General features: G+C 48.7%; 1 protein-coding gene across 2 annotated transcripts; it reads right to left on the reverse strand.

Moving 5' to 3' along the window:
* Positions 1-46: 46 nt before the first annotated feature.
* On the reverse strand, positions 47-16,971 carry OSR2 (odd-skipped related transciption factor 2). 2 transcript variants are annotated; one of them, XM_085605189.1, is made up of 4 exons: positions 16,705-16,971; positions 6,689-7,439; positions 2,292-2,391; positions 47-1,080 (listed from the first exon to the last, which is right to left on the reverse strand). In XM_085605189.1, the coding sequence occupies exons 2-4, from the start codon at positions 7,426-7,428 to the stop codon at positions 1,006-1,008; spliced, it is 915 nt and encodes a 304-aa protein (XP_085461315.1). In that variant the 5' UTR covers positions 7,429-7,439; positions 16,705-16,971; the 3' UTR covers positions 47-1,005. The 2 variants fall into 2 exon arrangements, with proteins under 2 accessions (XP_085461315.1, XP_085461313.1); XM_085605187.1 differs by having other exon boundaries at positions 47-1,162; positions 16,705-16,958.
* Positions 16,972-17,389: the final 418 nt, after the last annotated feature.

Below are 17,389 nucleotides of genomic sequence, written 5' to 3' on the forward strand. Positions count from 1 at the left end.
GTGCTATCACACCCATACAGATTTACAGAGCAATGCAAAAACAAAATGAAACTATACTTTTTTATTGAAAAAATATGTCATACTGATGTGCTGCATGAAACAGAAACGAATGAATAAATAGCAGTTTAATATCAGGTGAAGCATGTGCAAACATACACGGTTCATGTACACACCGACGCAAAACAAAAAGCACCGGATACTTGAAAAGATTTTATTCCAGAAATATAGTCTTAAAGATATTTTGACGCTCAATCTCTGTATCAATGTGAATTGAAACAGTACAATACAAAACATTATTTACAGAGCTCGAAAATGAGCCGCTATATGCACAGGGGGGGCGCTCAGGCCTTGGTTAAGCTTTCGAATCCAAGTCCATTCAAGTCCTTGAGCACAGGTGGTGCGGGGATCCTCAGTCAGGGATAGGGGTCGGACCATGGGTCACAGGGGAGCAATCTTGGAGATGGTAACGGAAGTGCACTAGGCAGTTTTGGGGAGCAAGGATTGATAAATACAAAGGGCGGGAGGAGTTATAGTCTGAAGGGCACAGTGAAGGATAATGTGAGAAAGTGGTGTTGCATCCGGCCTAGACTCATAGGCCATTTGACTGGATAGGCATAGAGCGTGCACAAAGCTGGTTGGAGAGGAATTAGTGGCTGAGTAGAATGGTTAGTGGCTGAGTGGAATGGAAGAGGGGGGCTCTATCTGAGACACATAGTTTTAGATTGAAGGGGTATTTTAGGCGTGGTTGCGAAGAGTAGCAGAGTTGAGTGCAAGGCAACCTGGCATGGGTGAAAAAGTGTTTCAGGCTGGCGTAAGCAAGAGAGTCCTGGCAACAACAGCATCCTCGTCTGTCTGAACAGTCCTTCACAGAGGAGAGAGTCCTGACTGGGGGCAGAATCCTGAGCTGCTCAGAGTCCAGGCTCAGAGGAAAGTTCAGGCTGGTGAAAAAGCCTGGGCTTGAGGGAGAGTCCAGGCTGTGCTAGCAGTCCCTCCGGGGGCTGTGAGTCAGACTGTGCCTCCGCAGGTCGCAGTTTCGCCTGAACACTTTGCCGCACTGCTCACAGCTGTAGGGCTTGATGTCTGTATGGGTAAGAAGGTGAGTTTTCAGATTACTTCTCTGATTAAAGGTTCTTCCACAAGTGGGGCATTTGTGTGGAGATTCCTGTCAGATTTGAAGCAAGCAAAGGATTAATCCTTTCCAAACTACCTCACAATACGTTTTAGTCTCTTTACACTGAATAACATAAAACAGGGGTGCCTGGCACCCCGTGAGGTAAGCAAATATTAAATATTTCTAGAAATTAGCGACATTTCACTGCTTACCCTACAAAAGTGTAACACTAAAACATGCTTTTTTTTTTAAAGAAGGCATAAAGCAATTTGTATATCACAAATTATAGAAGCAAGCTTAAACATGCCATGGAACAAAAACACTGCCATACCCCCTTTATAAAAAGTACAAATGCAGGATTCAAACTGCATAGCTTCATTACTTTTGCCAAGGTTTAATCTTCCATTTATTAATGAAAAACAAACACTAAACATTGTAATTGCATTCAGTGACGATCGTTAGCTGACTTTGAGGAACACAGCTTTTTCAAATTAACTACCCCAAATAAACATTTAATATTTTTTTTAAAATACAGAACAGGTAACATGTAATATGGTCCTATATTGCCATCTCTAGGTTCTATTGACATTTGCAACCATGAGGCTGAATGATGCCACCAGAACACATTAAGAGCAATATGTAATCATATTACATGATTATCCATACTGTCTCATGCATAGATAGATATATCTATATAGACACACACACATCCATCATATATCATTATAGATATATCAGCATTTTAAATAACGATGAAGGTCAAATTAATACTACATATATCAATATATGTTCTACAAAAAATAGTGACATATGGTCACTTGCCCAGATACCATTACAAAATTATAAATCACGCATGCTTGCACACAAAAAGGCATACATATAAAATAAACATATCATACATGCCAACACCTGGTTTAGGAGATAGATTATACATTTCTAAAGCAAAACATGGTGTTGTGTTAGCTTGTTCTTAATTAAAAAAAAATTCTTTCTTTGAATCTCCTTCTTAGCTTTTTCCAAATGTGGGCATGTGTGATACGTTTCTTAAAGTTTCATGGGTATACATGCCTTTCTAAGGCGCACACGTGAGGACATATGCGCGTTTTATGGTCTCTTGCTAGTGCAATGGCGGCTAGGCGCGGCCTGAGCGCGTGCAGCGGCGCGCGGCGATGGCCCTCACCTGCATGTGCAGAGTTTTGTGCACCGCCAGGGTCCTCGACTGGCAGAAGCCCTTCCCGCACTCCTGGCATTTGAACGGCTTCTCCTTGGAATGGATGTATCTGTGGGTTAAAAGAGAGCAGGACTCAGCAGGAGCAACACGAAAAAACACACACACAAGCTAGACCAGGCTCTCCGGTTACGCTTCTGGAGATTTTGTTAACTTTTTGCACCCATTTTGTGGCACAATATGTATCCTTCTAGGCCTAGGGCAAACACCACCCTCTTCGCGGCTCATTATTGAAAACATTTAATTAATTTACACGTCTGCAGCTTTCGATATCACCTCCTTGTGTGTGAGCGGTATCGTGTAATTATATGCCTGCGTTCAACGCAGCATACTCTGTGCGTTGACTTGGACTTGGAGCACAAAATCAGAGCTGCTTTAGAGCACCTTCCCATTGAACGCCCCGTTTTGCGCACCAGCCTGAACGCGCCCAAGGTCCTACTGACAAGGACACCGTGGTTATAATATGGAAGGCCAAATACAGTCGGCTGCAAGCTGTCGCGGCGAGTGGCGTGGCTGACACTGCAACAGAATGGTCTCTGAAACCCCGGGATCCTGAGGGCGGGTCAGCGAGCCCACGTGCGCTGCCTCGAGCCCCGGGTCTCTTGGCACGAGCCCCGCATGAAACCGAGGCGCGCCCCGAGATCTGACGAGGTGCGAAAGAACCACGATTCTAGACTCGAACACACTGCATGTACGAAAGCCGGGATACAGCAGCCTTGAATTGTCACAGAACGCAAATAATGCGCTGGGCCCCACGGCCATTCCGCTCAAGGCCAATGCATATCTGTGAGATATGGTAGACTGGGGGGCTCTTCCCATGCTGCGGCGGCATCCTTTCACATGACGCCACCACACCTTCATCTGCTGATCGCTTGTGTGAGCTTCACCCGTGTGCTGCAGTGCGTTCTTTTTCTATCAGTTAGCTATTTCCCACCTGCTGACAACCAGCTGTGCTAACTGCCACTGTGCCTTTATTATGGTTACACTAATAACAGTTACTTTAATACGGTTATCGCCACTGTTAATACATAGGAAATAAAAAAAAAAATAAAAAAAAAATGATCTACCAATAGTGCCGATGTTAATACTTTTAATAAAAATAAAACAAATGCAGCTATTATTATTGTTGTTGTTGTTATTGCTATTAACAATAGCTATCATTGTTGTTGTTCTTATTACCCTTTGCTTTTTGAGAGTACGACCGTAATTAAATATATCCGGCATTCAGAAGCGGTTCGGTTTCAAGCATCCCAGATCCGCTCCTTTGGTGACATGAGTTTATCGCAGATTATCCTGGATAAATTGCCTAAAAAATGCAAACAATGCAACGTGTCTCTTTACGGTCAATAAAGACGATTCTTTCTTTATGACACTTCTGCCAAAAATTATTTTACTTAAGATTTGGTTATTTTGTTAGCCAATACTTGGTCACTGTCTAATATGATATGTTTTAAGTAGAAAAAGGAATTGGTACTGGCCGTTTAAATGATCAAAGCTGAATTTACTAAAGTTAACAGGTGTTTCTTTGCGGTTTCTCTGACTTTCTAGGTGTCTCTATTATGCTCTCCCTCTGTCTACAGTCTACCTTTACTCCCATGTTCCCTGTATTTTTCTCTTGTTCTATTTTCTCTGATAAAGTTCTCGCTCGGAATCTCTCTTCTATTCCTACCGTCGTTCTGTGATCACAATTTCTTTTTTCGTTTCTCCTTTTTCTTAGGAGTCTATATTTACAATTTCGTAAGATGGTTTCTATGTTTTCCTGGGGTCCCTCTTTGTCTTCTGTTCCTATGGTGTACCTCTGTTTTCCGTAGCGTCTCTCTCTACCATCCCCGTGGTGTATTTCTGCATCCTCTATGACTCGCCTGGGTGTTTGTCTTTCTGTACAATCTCTCTAAGGGTGTATGGCCTGTTTTCTTTGGTGCCTCTCTCTACCATTCTGATGATGTTTCACTGTTTTCCTGTGTGTGTGTGTCTCTGTCAACTCTATGGTGTTTCCCTGTTTTCTCTTACAAAGTTGAATAGGTAGTGTTCGCCTGTGTTAACGCTACAACTAGGTAATGGTAAAATAGCCACAGCTTATAGTTTACAAATAACACAATACAGCTACTGCATAATTTTGCAGCCATAAAAACCTGCTTCTCAAAGTCGAAACAAATATAAAGTATTTCCTTATTGGAGCCTTCTAACGCCTTGTTTCCGACTCTGATGTTCTGCATTAGTATATTTTATTACAGATTACCGTGCAAACACCATTATGGCAGGCTTCTAGTTTAAAAAAAAAAGGATGAGTCGCTGTTTGGGGGCCCTTAAAACGCAATGTGCCCGGTGGCATATACCCCAAGTCGAATTCCTAGGCAGGGCTTGCTGCTCCAGTTGGGACCTGTGCGCACACTCTCTAGACGCACCAGCGAATTCCAGGTACGCCGTTCCCTGATGCGCATGGCCTACCTCTGAGTTAGATGTGCTGCGGAGTGCACAACACACAAAAACAATTGGCCTTCTGCTCTGCGTTTCTTCCCCTGAGGAGGGTCAGTAGCCACACAAAAGGGTAGGTGCTGTCAAACACGACATCAATTGGCGCCTGTCCCCCACCCCCGGCCAGGGTGCGGTGTACCTCTGCAGAGGATTCCCCGTCTGTTTGCGAGCACTGCGCCCGCTGCAGTCCTCCTTTGGAGAGACCCCGGGACTCCCGCCCACCCAGGAGGAGCACCGCAGGCTCACGGGGGAACCTTCCAATGGTGCAGAAAAAACTCCTGCCTGAGCAATGCCAACGCACCTACCAGGCGCATAAGCATTTCCTTATTTGCGTGCGGGCACACATCTCTGCAAATGCGCGCACTCACTTTGCATCGCAAGGCCATTAACTCTACATGGTATGTTATAGAGGAGGCCACACAGCGTGACCTGGAAGTGCTAAAAATGGGGCACCTGTTGCGCTTCCGGGTCCGTTGATAACATGGTCCTAGGAGACAAAGGATGAAAGAGGAGGAAAGATTACGCTACTACGTCTCGTTTTTCTGCAAGAAGGGCTTGGTGTAGGATACGGCTATCGCAAGTGCACGTAGGAGTAAAATAGGGTGAAGCGATTCTCAACAGCACACCTGTTTGTTTGCTACCTGCAAAAATATGACAGCAAAATATTAATGTTCTGTTATCCTTGTAGTTTTAGAACAAATGTTGGAGACCTGAATGCTTAGTTCAGCACGAATGACAAAAAAGGCTTCGGCAGCACTGGTGAACTACTTTAAACGTACATATATGTAAGCTGTAAACGGTTTTCAACAGAATAAAACGTTTTTCAAACGGTTTAATGTCTGGAAAATCATTTTCAGTACTCTTTTTTTAACCTGTTACAGCCTGATTTAATAATATTACTTGCTATTGCGATAGAAAAGATGGTCAGTTTTCTGGGTCCCAATAAACATAAGTTAGTGTGGTATACCAAGTGTGGTGTGCACCTTTTAACTAGTGTTTGTTCTACTCGATGTCCCTCTTGCCATGTTAGATATGTACTGCTCCACCGATCTCTTTTTTTAATAAGTGTTTCTCTAATTCAGTTTGATTCTGCATTGTTGCCTTCTCTCGCTCAGGTTTCTCTAAGGGGGGTCTCAGACCAACATATCCTTAAGTGCCTCTTCTGCTCCAGCAATATGTTATCAAGGGCATATCGTTTTACTAAGTGATATGATATTTGGCACTGTTTGCTGCTGGTGTGGAGGTTTGAGTTTCTATTGGTGCTGTTCCATCGGGTACTGCCTGGTACTATTTCACTACCCATGGTTCCTCCGGGATGTGCTGCATGCCTGACTGACACCTTTGGGTCCATTATCCACTCATGTGCGTTCTGTAACTCCCCCTCCCCCGCTACCAATCATGTGGTGTCTCCTATCCTATCTTAGCACCTGTAGTGTCTCCACTAATCATGTTTGCAGACATCATCACTTGTGGCCCATCACTTGTTCACGTATTCCCTGAGCCCCATTTGTGATGTGGAGAATCTAGCCCTTCCCATCACCCGTGAACCCCTAAAGTGGTTTCCACTGCACTATTTTGCCATTTATTTTGGCTTTATAAGTCACATCTCCCCACTAAGAGGGGTCATCCTGACCCTTTTCCTGATTTGTAGTCCCTAAACTGGGTTTTCTCCACCAATCCCTTTACCTGTTGCCCAATGGCTGGTTTCTCCCATCATTCCGTTGTTCTACTGTCCCTCAAGGGGTATCACCTACCAAACCATCTGTGACTTTAGAACTGGTTCCGCTTGTCCTCCTCCCTGCCCAGTAGCCTACCAGTTGGCTCCTCCCTTCCCTCATCTCTTGACCTCTAGAAGAGTTCTCCAGTCCTCTCACCTGTGGTCTCGCAGGTGGTCCTGCCTCCGGAAGGCCTTGTGGCAGATGTCACAGGTATAGGGCCTCTCGTCGGTGTGGGTCCTCTCGTGGATAAGGAGGTTGTAAGACTTAGTGAAATGTCTGCCACAGAACTTGCAGATGAACTCCTTCTTGGTCTTGGAGGGCAGCCGGCCCCGCGAGGGCTTCCTGTCAGGGGACAGCTTACTGATCTCAGAGCCCAGAGTGGCCCCTAGTCCTGGACTCAGTTTCGCCAGATCCCCGAGCTTGGGTGGGTCCTCCTGAGTGGCAGCAAGAGCCAGGTTGGCAAAGTCAAAGCGTGGTCTGTCCTTGCGGTGCAGGGTGGGCAGTCCTCGAGCAAGGCTGCCTTGTTTGGGGTGGAAAAGATGGGCAGCAGCAAAGGGTAGCCCGGGGAAAGAGAAGCGGGCGTCCAGCAGGCCTTGCGCAGCCGCCATCTCAGTGATGGTTGAGCTGCTGATGCCATGCAAGCTGGGATAGCCCAGGGTCCAGTGGTTCATGTGCATGGTCTGCACCGCACTCAATCCATACAGACCCTGCAGCTGATCCACCGCGGCAGGAAAAGTGTTAACAGCTTGCAGGAAGGAGTAGTTGGTGAGCTGCAGCGATGGGTGTAGGGGAATAGGGGCAGGTAGTGCTTTACTCCCCATCTTCCCTTTCCAGGCGGACGTAATCACAAGAGGCTGTGCTTCTCTTCTGGGACTGCTGTGCTCCACACCGACCATGGGCAGGAATCCTATGGAAAGAAGAGGGTCAGACAGTCACTCATGTGCCATTGGAGCAGGAATCAATCCGAAGGGGAGAAGAAGGGCAGACAATCACTCATTTGGCATCAGAGCAGGAAACAATCCGAAGGGGAGAGGAAGGGCAGACAGTCACTTATGTGGCATCAGAGCAGGAATCAATCCCAAGGGGAGAAGCAGGGCAGTTACTCACGTAGCATTAGAACAAGGAGCACTCTCAGTGAGAGAAGAGGGACAGAGAGTCAGTCAGGACTCAGGATGTATTAGAACAAGAATCAACCCCAAGAGGGGGATTGGGGGGGAAGTCACTCATCTCAAGGAAAGAAGCGGGGCAGAGAGTCACGCGTGTGATATTAGTAGAGGAATCAATCCAAAGGGGAGAAGTGGGCAGTCACTCGTGTAAGTAAGGAATGTGTTCAGGGTAAGAAGCATGAGATGCGCAGCTACTAATATTTAATTGGTTAAGAGGTGAGGGCAGTTGTTCGTCATGTGTCCTTAAAGAGTAGAGCGTCATTTCGTTGTGAGAATATGAAGAAATAACTTTAGAGGAGCCTTTTTTTCCGGGTTCCACTCACACAAGGTCTTACTAGAACAGTTATTCGTTGAAATCACTAGTGGCATTCAGTCCTGGCATTCTGAGCATTCACTCGGGAGTCACTCCTGATAGTCATTCATGAAATCCATTCTTGCAACCACTAATCATTATATTCAGATAAGTTCTGCAGATTCACCCACTGACACCCTGCCTTCTGCAGAGCGTTCCAGACACTGTGCTTGCCTTTTGTGCTAAGCACTGATTTTGGATCTATTTACAAATCATAGGCTCTACTAACTCTATAGAATTCGTAGCATGGTTAATCTAATTCCTACCTCTTACCCTGTACCCCGGAGAACGTCACAGCCACATACTCTACAGAGACCAAACTAGCCACTGTCCAACTCAGTCTCTAGGAACCCTGTAGGTACAGTCACCAGCCCCTAAAACCCGACTGGACACCCAACGCAAGGGATCGCGCGACCGACCACAACACACAACTGTCTGTGTGAAAAACACCAATTACAAATACTGCTCAAGCCTCCAAAAACGCGAAATACCCATTATGACTTAACCGATCTTAACGGTGTTTTTTATCAGTATATGGTGGCACACCACGGATGGAGTTAATCAAATGTTACGTTAAAGACAACAGAGCGGTTTAAAAAAGCAATTAGCGCCGTGTGCAATATTTTCACACTCCTGCCTCTTTTTACACGGAACACATCAAGCTCCCCAGCTTTACTTCAGACTAAGTCTGACTGACCCCCAGCAGGCAGTGCGTGCGTACGTATGTGCGTGACTGCGTGCCTCAGCGTGAAGTGCGTACGCATGCGCACTCTACGTGCGGAGCCGAGGTCGCCGCGGAGCGAGTGTGAACAGCTTGGGCGGTGAAGCCAGAACTTCGTGGCGGTGGGTTTGAGGAAGCATCTCTTGCAGTAAAAACACGTGATTATAACTGCGACGCACCGAACACAGTGTGCCCAGACTCTAGTTGATAGCGGCCCATTGGAGTTTCGTGGATACCGTGGCCTCAAGGCCTCGGCCCCCACCACCTCCATGGAGGTGTGTCGTGATTTGTAACACTTAGGAGACTCATTAGGCGTCGAGGGATCATCTTCAGGGGAGGTGGAGAGTAGGCTCGTCCCTTCTCAGCCCCAGTGCTTATTTTCTTTCCTTCAACAACATCTCATTTATCAGGATTTCTGAAGGGGGGAAAAGTAACACTTCCCAGCTCCCCGGGCTTTGGCACTTTACGTCCAGATCACTTCCAGATGGAGTGGGGCGGCAGCATCTGTCCAGAGGGGGGCGGGAGAGGGGTCCTCTACCGAGAGGGTGGGTGAGGACTTGAAGTTCTGCACAAGCATAGCACATTAAACTGTACCCTTCTGTCTGTCGTTGAACCGGCCCCATCCGCATGCATCCACTGTGTACAGGTGTCCACGTGTACCCAGTTCACGTGGACAGTCGGTCAAGCACATCACCAGGTTGCACATGAGTTTAGCATGTTACCCCAAACATTAACAGGATTGTGAAAGGGGTTAGGTGCATCCTCTTACAGTCTCTGCATGAGAAAACTACAGCATCACACCCTCCTACGGGATTGAACAGTGGTTAAGGACATCACCATGCCCTCCTGGGGATACTACAGATGGTTATAACGCACTTCACTACAACCTCCTACAGAATAGTACAGTGGGTTATTATGCATTTTGCCACCGCCCACAGGATTATACAGGGGATTTAGTATACCATCCCGTAGGATTTACATGGAGTTAAGCACATCACTGCATTCTCCATCTAAATAGTACAGGCCATAAACACATCACCATACCCTCCTGCAGCTTCTTCATTGGACTAAGTGCACCGTTACATCCTCTTTCAGGATCGCACGGGGGTTAAAAACGTGACGTAAACTGTAGGATTATACAGGGTTAAAGATCATCACCGGGCCCTCTGCGAATTTTGCAAGCGGTTACATTAGTTCAATACATTTTGAAAGTTGTTGGTGAAGTTCCACAGAACAGTGTGATGGTGCAAGTTAAGCACATCACCTTCACCTGCAGGAATGTACACAGGCGGCTATGCGTATACTGCCACTTCTGTAGCCTACATATCCTATGCATGGGCTGAGGAGAAGCTGCTGCAAGATCACGGGGCCACCGTGAGAGGTACTAACCGGACTGGACTGAAACGTGCTTCCTATCTGAGCACATACTGAAGTGCTTTACGTGTGCTATACATGTGACATGCCATGCAAATAACTGTGAGCCAATTAAATGTTACTGATGACATCTGCTAACAACTATATGTACAAGGGTATTAGTGCAATTGCGAATTGAATGGTGTTAGCACGGCATATTCTAACTAACCGTCTTGTAAGAGGCCCATTTAATGAGATATTTCATTTCATTCGTGTAATTTAACCCCTAGTGCTCAAAATCACCCTGGCACAAACCCGGCGTGCACTTCCTTAAAGAGGAATACGCTATTTACACGGCGTTGAGGAACAGACAAGGCCTCCCCGGAAACTCCCCGTGTCCCTCGCCGCACTCAGTAATGGTAATAAACAGTACTGTGCACTCTGGGCATCTGCATATATCACATGCATGTATATTCGTGAGTATGTAGTGTTTGTGTACAGATAGATTTATTTTAAATGAATACAGTCGCGGCAGAGTAGCAAATGGTTGCCAGAATCAAGGCTGCGCACACAGTAGTTGTAATGGTGACGGTAAATACTGCTGATAAAGTCTCTGGGCCGCCCACCTCAAGCAGAGGAAGTTACGACGACGTGACTTCGTGCAGTGTATGTTGTGTGCAGATATGGGCGGGGGCCTCCCGGACTCCCTGCTCGCCGCGGCCCTCAACCCTCAGGTATGTGCCCCCTCTTCCCGGGAGAGGAGGCGTGGGGGTAGTGAGAGTAGGGGACAGTCAAGAGTTTCACTCAGACCACTCGACCGAGGCACTAACCTCACTCTCCTAGTAAACATTCCCACACTAATCGCTCTCACGGGGGTGTGGGGGCGAGGGGGGTTTGAAGATATCCAGGAGAAAAGGCATTTTCTAATTAAACAAGAAACCGAGCAATCGAGACGCCTCTCTAATGGTCTGTATGGTAGAAGGTGTTCTTTAGGATGAATATTGGAACAAAAGGCCTCACTTGCTGTTGTAAGTAAAATTGACAAACGACCGCGCACCAAAAGTAAACGAACATGCAGCCAGCAGGTAGCGCGCACACAAACAACAATTCAGTCATGCAGTATGTACAGCCGATTTTCACAGACAACCAAGATACAATGAGGTGCGTGAACAGACAAATTAAAATACACAAAACGCAAAAGCAAAATACAAAAATGCATATTCAAGTGTACAAATACATCAACTGAAACGTCCGAATAGACAAGCTAATATACACAAATCATAATACAAAATGTCTAATGCACAAATAAACACAACGCACAAACATAATTAGACAGACTTTTAAACCGTACAAATGAAAATACACATTCATTAAAAGGCACGACTAACAAAATAAACCTCGGAAAATAAACTAGAAATACACAAACTAAAATACACAAACAGCTGACATGAAATACACAGATTATAATTCAGAATAAATATAAAATGCGCTTTTTTGGGCAAAACCCATAAATGAACTGCAACACTAGCCATTCTCGTATGCAGCTGTAGTTTGCTCACATTCAGATACCGCCGCCTTAAACTGTCTTATCTTTTAGAAGACGACAAATCGCATTTTCCCGTTGCATATTTGGCTTCACTTGAAAGTTGTACAACTTAAACCCGACATACGGTCCTGTCGCTCCCCACATCGCAGGTTAAATTCACAATTCTGTGCGCTGCATGTACCCTCGGGCACACATCTACAACCCGCCTCGCTTTGGAATTCGATCGGGGTCCAGCCTGGACGGTCTGTTTCAAAGTTATATTTTTGTTCTTGTTTTGTTGCTCAGTCTGATTCAAAGCGTCCCCATCTCACACGCATCCCCGCGACTGCAAACTGCCCCCAAACATAAACACACCGTCTCTAGAATGCACGAATTAAAAACAATCTCTTTCCCTTGATGCCCTAGTTTTACAGACGACACCCTCCCTTCATACTGAGTGAGCTGCGGTCATGTTTATTCAGACACTAAAGTAGCGCCGCGGCGCAAGTCTGAAATTCAAAGCACTCGACTGAGGTCAGATTCAGTGGCACCAGAATAGAGGCTTGTGGCACTTTTAATCGATTCATTTTTGTAACAGTGTAACTTCCTTGCCACACGGGCGCTCAGAAGTGATGCGGGGCCTCTGGGCAGACTAGCCGTCTCCCAACCCCGAGGCAAGGGCGTCGACTGGCGAAAGTAGAGCTGGTGCATCCAGTGATACACGCCTCCCGTGTATTGTAAGCGCTACAAGAAATGTTCTTGTTCCACTGCATCCACTCGCCGCAGTTTTAGTCGTTGAATGTGGTTGTGGGCCACAGGGGCAGGATCTGGGCGAAGGCAGAACTCCGCAGGCTTGGGGTGAAAGGACTTATCTATTTGAGACAAATTCCAATTGCCACATATTTGAATCGGGTGTTTATTGCAACTAAAGTAGTGTATTTAACAAAGTAAATTGAGAACATACAGCTCTGCCCGTTCCCCCTTTGCGTTCTTGGTGAGAGGACACCCCCTCTCCGACCGTAGAGGATCCATTTTAATTTACAGGTTTTCAGAGCAGTTTGACGCGTGTTTCTCTCCACTTCCCCGCAATGGAATTTCCCTTCCCTGCCCTTCTTGGCGGGCATTCGCGGCCACACGGAGAGGTAGGTGGTCTGCTCCATCAAAATGTCATGTGGGGCCAGAAGAGGCAGGCTTCTCCACACTGAGTGATCGTGGGCAGCGCGCTTAACTTCCCGTGGCCTCGGTTACACAAACATGCAGCGCTCAGAAATGGCGTGCTTCCGATGTGAGGCGCTGTACTTTCAAAAGTACAGGAGGCGGAAACTTTGTCTTATTTCATTTTGCTCATTATGGGTAGTTGTTTTGCACTTCAGCCCGGATGTCAGTTGAACGTGTCGTGCAGCAGAAGTTAGCCAGAGGCATGCAGGGACTTGAGGGACAGCGCCCAAGCCGCCGGAACCGCAGGCATAGCGCCCAAGAACAAACTCCGGCCGCTGCTAGGAGTCTACAAAAAAGACGCCACTGTTGCGGACACCTGGAAATGCCTTAGAAGCGGCAAGAACAGTGCCCAGCGACACATTTTTGGTGTGCTGCAGTGCAGAAGGCGTACTTAAGAGCAAAACACGTTAAGTCCGACCCTAAAGAAGCTTCCGACGGGTGCAGGTCTGGTCTACCTCAACAACACGCTTTATGTTCTACGGGAAAAGCTGCGCAAACAAGCTTCATGCACTGTAGGGTTAGCGCCCAAAACAAGTACCTAAGTCTGCAGGCACAGCGCCGAACAACAAGTCTAAAGGGGGTGGGGGGGGGGGGGGGGGGGGCTTGGACGTAGCGCCGAAAGCACGCCGCGTGGGCTGTGGATATAACGCCCAAAAGCAAGCCTCGTGGGCTGCTTGCATACAAATATATCTCTGTTAACAACGCAACCAAAACTAACCTTCATGGCGCGCAGGTACAGCGCCTAAGGCTACGGCGTTGTAGTCATTAGTGAACCTCGGGGAAAACATGCATAGTACTTGGGAACACGCTTGGGTTGTGCAAGCATAGCGCCTAACAGCATGCCTACTAGGCTGCCTGGATTGCGCTAGGGTAAGAAGGCATAAATTAGCCTCTTGCTCTAGAGGCATAGCGCTTAAAAGCAAGCAGCCTGGTAGAATGCTGGGATAGCGCCGAGACCACATCTCGTGGTTACCTGTAGCAGGCCGCAGCGTGTTCACTTTATCTGCCAACCCAGGCCCCATATGGCGGACACCACACGGGCATGTGTTGGTGTGGTGTGTTTTTTTTTTAACTACGAAGGGATTAAACAACCTGCGAATTACTCTTCCATAAGGGGCCCGACCCCTGTGTTGAGGAGGGGGCGGGAAGGGTGGGCGGACCTGTCACGAGAAGGGCAGAAACGTACTGTCACTGAAGATGTTGCTGACACGGAATGTGAGAGGCGTTTCAGACGTGACATCACATAATGCATGTATTTTCTGCGGGCTGAAACTATGGCACGCTCTAAGCGCAGCACTTGCGCGTGCGTAACCGGTTCTAGTGAGCCCCGAGAGCCGTGTGTGGTTCCAGACCACAAGGAGGGGCAGTCACTCGGGGTCTCCAGGTGTGCCAACGTACTCTCAACGATCTTGTTTTTCCCTAGCAATACCATACGTCACTTATTATACCAGCCCCACTCGCCTTTTCTGCATGTCACTGATTTGGCATTCGGGGAGTTCCCGTCGCCGTCTGGGTATCACCGACTTTTCCTGCCCACTCGACTGTCTGTATGTCACTGATTTTCCGTGCACCTCTCCATGTCCTGGTTGTTCCTGTCCCCCTCGCCTCTCTGCATCTCACTGGTTTTACCTTCCCCCTTGGACCGCTGTATGTCACTGATCACCCCTCTGTGTTGCACTGATTTCCATTCCCCTCACCCCTGTGTGGCACTGGTTTCCCCTGTCCCTCTCGCTTCTCTGCATGCCACTTACTTTTATCCCCGATTCTTCCTAACCCCTTGTCCTTCTGCGTGTCACTGATTTTCGATGCCCTCATCGCCCCGTGTGTGGGTTTTCATCCCCGGTCTCATGTCGTATTTCTCTCTACCTAATTACGGCAGGCACTGTCCTACGGATAACTTTATGGCACCGGGCGCTGCCTGTGCCTGGCACCGAGTTCCCATGGCAGTGGAGGCGCCACTGGCCAATGGGATCCCAGCCCGGACAGGGCCTTGTCTCTGAAGCGCCACTTCCTCCCAGGGAGACGGTGGGGGTCAAGGCGCTGCACGGCTACAGGAGAGTTACAGGCGTGCAGCTGTGGCAGGGCTCTTTGCAGGTGGGGCACAGGTGTCGCCGTCTGTCCTGTTCACAGGATGACTGACCCTGGGAGGCACTGCTTTCAGCGCAGGCAACCATGGCAGACATGGGTGCAGTGCAGCGAGTAACCATACACATCGCCGGGGCACTAAGAAGCGATGAGTAGTGGCAGAGACCGCTATATGACCTCAGCATTCCTGGACACAATTTAGCCGAGAATCTCTGAAAGGGCGCTACATGCTATCCATAGTGTCCCGTGTGTGACCCCACCCGTGGCCGATCCCGTGCACAGTGTAACACTGGCTTCGGTGAAACCTGTCGAGGCACCGGAGGAGGTCTGTGTGTGGCCCCAGCCTGCGAGCTCACCTGTGCACCGGGCCTGACTCACCACAGCAGATAGGCGGTTAGGCGAAGGAGCAGGCGTGTATGTGAGTTTAGCAGTGTACGCTCGTGTGCGCTGTGGGACCCTTACTCTGAAGACGCGCTTCACACGCGTGCCAAACCACGGCCGTGACCCAGTGCACCGTGTAACACCAGACATATACATAAGCGAGGGAAGAAGGCGTGGCCCCTGAAGTATAGACTCCTGTGCATTGTGCACCATTAAATCACTGAACTGCATGTGCACATAGGCGATAAGTCATTGCAGACACGACCGTGTGTGATTCCAGCAGAGCAAGTGCCCAGCGTCCATTGAATCTGTAAAGCCCTGCACAAAAGCGGCAAGCCGTGCCACCCCAGCGGCGCAGGCCTGTGTGTGCACTGTGACACCTACTCTCGGAGAATCACTCCACACAAGGGACAGGTTCTACTATCCTGTTCACAGTGTGACTTCCTCTGCACACAGGCGACGAGCCAATGAGGACACCGCTCCCATGTGACAGCCGGCAGTTTAACACTGAAACTCTCAAACAGCACTGCACATAGGCGACAAGATGTGACTGTGCGACCCGTAGCAGTCCGCGTATAGTGCGGCGCTGACTCTGGAGGAAGCACTGCACATAAGGGACCAGTTGCGCTAGGCGCACACGCGTGACATCAGCAGCAGATTAAGCTGGTATGGGTAGTGTAACACGAGCAGCGTGCACACAGTGGTGTCGGGGGTAGCTGAGTGTGATATCCAGCAGGGTTCCAGGTTCTAGTGTCGGTAACACTGGAAAAACACTGCACGCACGTGGCAGGTTGTTTTAGGGACCCGCGCGTGTAATCTCAACATTCTAAACTTCTGTGAGTTGTGTAACACTGGAACACGCGTGTGTAACCACAACACTAAGCCCCAAAGAGTAGTAGTATGGCGCTGGAGCAGCAGCGCAGAGAGGCGATAGGCTGTTCTAATCCAATAACCACAGCACTCAAAGTTGTCGAGAGCAGTGTAACACTGGAGCAGCTCTGCACGCAAGTGACAGTCTGTTGCAAGCTCCGGGGAGTAGTGTAACACCGAAGCAGCAGTGCAGAGAGGGGATAGGCTGTTGTAAGCTACAGCGAATAGTGTAACACTGGAGCAGCCCTGCATGCAGGTGACAGTCTGTTGTAAGCTCCAGTGAGTAGTAGTGGAGCAGCAGTGCAGAGAGGTGAGAGGCGGTTCTAATCACGCGTGTTTAACCACAACACTCAAAGCTCCGTGAGTAGTGAACACTGGGGCAGCGCTGCACACGGGTACAAAGTGGTGCCAGCCACTGCTCTGAGTATACCAGTCTCGATTCCATGCAGAGCTAACTAACCCTTCCGCTCCTGCGTTCCATGAGTGGCTTCAGACACTTACCTAGCTCCAGGACCTGTTCAGTGGACACCTCGGGCACTGTTGCGGCCTCTCGATCCTGCGCTCAGTGAATCGCAGGGGCGGCCGGTGGCTCCACCATGCCTCGGCTCAGCGGGGCTCCCCTGGGGGACACCTCCCGCCCGAGGGCATGGTCGGGGTGTGCGGCGGTGCTCGGCTCTGGTTGCGGGACTTTCCCTCCTCCAGAGTCCGCGGGCTCTCTCCCCCCTCAGCGCTTCCACAAAGTTTCCTCCAGGTCTGAGTGCGGGCTCTGAGCGCCACCACATTTCAGCAGCGAGGAGGCTTCCCCGTCAGGCCACGCCCTAGGCCACGCCCCAGGCTGGCCAAGGCCCCGCCCCCTCAGGAGCTGGTCCCGTGAACCCCGCCCATAAAGGACCGTTCTAGTCTGCAGAGCTTTGAGCCCGCCCCGTTGGGACCACGCCCTCTGGTGACCACGCCCCTTCGATACTCCTCCATTTCTTTGTAACTGATTCTTAAAGGGACACGGCAACCTTTCCGAGGCAGAAACTTCTGCCTAAGGCGCTTCCACGGGTGGAAATACTGACTCTCTCGCCAATACCTGCTATAGAGAAGTAAACACTAAGAATGCTGCTAGATATGTTATATTATTATTGTCTATAAAACCCACAGGCAAATAACCCTTTCCCCAAAGTAGGAATACTCGCACTGA

Source organism: Triturus cristatus, chromosome 5_1 (assembly GCF_964204655.1).
Source record: "Triturus cristatus chromosome 5_1, aTriCri1.1, whole genome shotgun sequence".
NCBI lineage: Eukaryota > Metazoa > Chordata > Amphibia > Caudata > Salamandridae > Triturus > Triturus cristatus.

Excerpts from the sequence above, each read along its gene's own strand:
- OSR2 (XM_085605187.1), bottom strand. The coding sequence starts at position 7,428 with ATGGTCGGTGTGGAGCACAGCAGTCCCAGAAGAGAAGCACAGCCTCTT. Across the intron at positions 2,392-6,688 it reads GACCACCTGCGAGACCACAG|ATACATCCATTCCAAGGAGA; the intron begins GTGAGAGGACTG and ends TTTAACCCACAG. Across the intron at positions 1,163-2,291 it reads ACAAAACTCTGCACATGCAG|GAATCTCCACACAAATGCCC; the intron begins GTGAGGGCCATC and ends CAAATCTGACAG.